General features: G+C 67.8%; 1 protein-coding gene across 1 annotated transcript in view; it reads left to right on the top strand.

Annotated features, from left to right (window-relative positions):
- LOC144610565 (nuclear factor 1 X-type-like) overlaps positions 1–1,113 on the top strand; it is an 82,443-nt gene that overhangs the window by 16,434 nt on the left and 64,896 nt on the right. The window contains exon 3 of the mRNA XM_078429372.1: positions 104–224. Within this exon, the coding sequence (XP_078285498.1) occupies positions 104–224 (121 nt within the window). The remainder of the gene's footprint in view (positions 1–103; positions 225–1,113) is intronic.

The following is a 1,113-nucleotide window of genomic DNA, read 5'->3' as shown; positions in this document are numbered from 1 at the left end:
TCTCTCTCTCTCTCTCTGTCTCTCTCTCTCTCCCACACACTGACCCCTCTATCTCCCCCACACTGACCTCCCTCTCTCTCTCTCTCTCTCCCTCTCCGTGCAGCTCCAGTTGCGGCCGCCTCAGGGCCGAGCTTCAACCTGGCCGACCTGGAGAGTCCGGGCTACTACAGCATCAACCAGGTGCCCCTGGGCCGGCGCAGCATCACCACCCCCCCCTCCACCAGGTAGGTGCCCGCTCACACCCACTCACACCCACACACCCTCACACACCCGCTCACACCCACTCACACCCACACACCCGCTCACACCACACACACCCGCCCACACCCACACACCCTCACACACCCTCACACGCCCGCTCACACCCGCCCACACCCACACACCCTCACACGCCCGCTCACACCCGCCCACACCCACACACCTGCTCACACCTGCTCACACCCGCCCACACCTACACACCTCTCACACCCGCTCACACCCACACACCCGCTCACACCCGCTCACACCCGCCCACACCCACACACCCTCTCACACCCGCTAACACCCACACACCCGCTCACACCCGCCCACACCCGCCCACACCCCACACACCCTCACACCCCACTCACCCGCTCACACCCGCTCACACCCACACACACCCGCTCACACCTGCTCACACCCACACACCCGCTCACACCCGCCACACCCACACACCCTCACACGCCCGCTCACCACCCGGCACACAGAGGAGGAGGGAGGAGGGAGGGAGGAGGGAGGGAGGGAGGGAAGGAGGGAGGGAGGGTGGGAGGAGGGAAGGAGGGAGGGAGGGGAGGGAAGGGAGGGAGGGAGGGAGGGAGGGAGGGAGGGAGGGAGGAGGGAGGGAGGGAGGGAGGGAGGAGGGAGGGAGGGAGGGAGGGAGGGGAGGGAGGGAGGGAGGGAGGGGGAGGGAGGGAGGGAGGGAGGGAGGGAGGGAGGGAGGGAGGGAGAGGGAGAGGGGAGAGTCGAGGGTAGAGCAGGACAGAGGGAGGGGGGAGGGGAAGGGAGGGGGTGGAGAATGGGAGGGAGAGTGGGGGGGAAAGGGGGTGTGAGGGGGATAGAGGCAGGAGGAGGTGGAGGAAGGGAGGAGGGAGAGGG

Source organism: Rhinoraja longicauda, chromosome 37 (genome assembly GCF_053455715.1).
Source record: "Rhinoraja longicauda isolate Sanriku21f chromosome 37, sRhiLon1.1, whole genome shotgun sequence".
Classification (NCBI taxonomy): Eukaryota; Metazoa; Chordata; class Chondrichthyes; order Rajiformes; family Arhynchobatidae; genus Rhinoraja; species Rhinoraja longicauda.
This window is presented reverse-complemented; position numbering and strand designations above follow the sequence as displayed.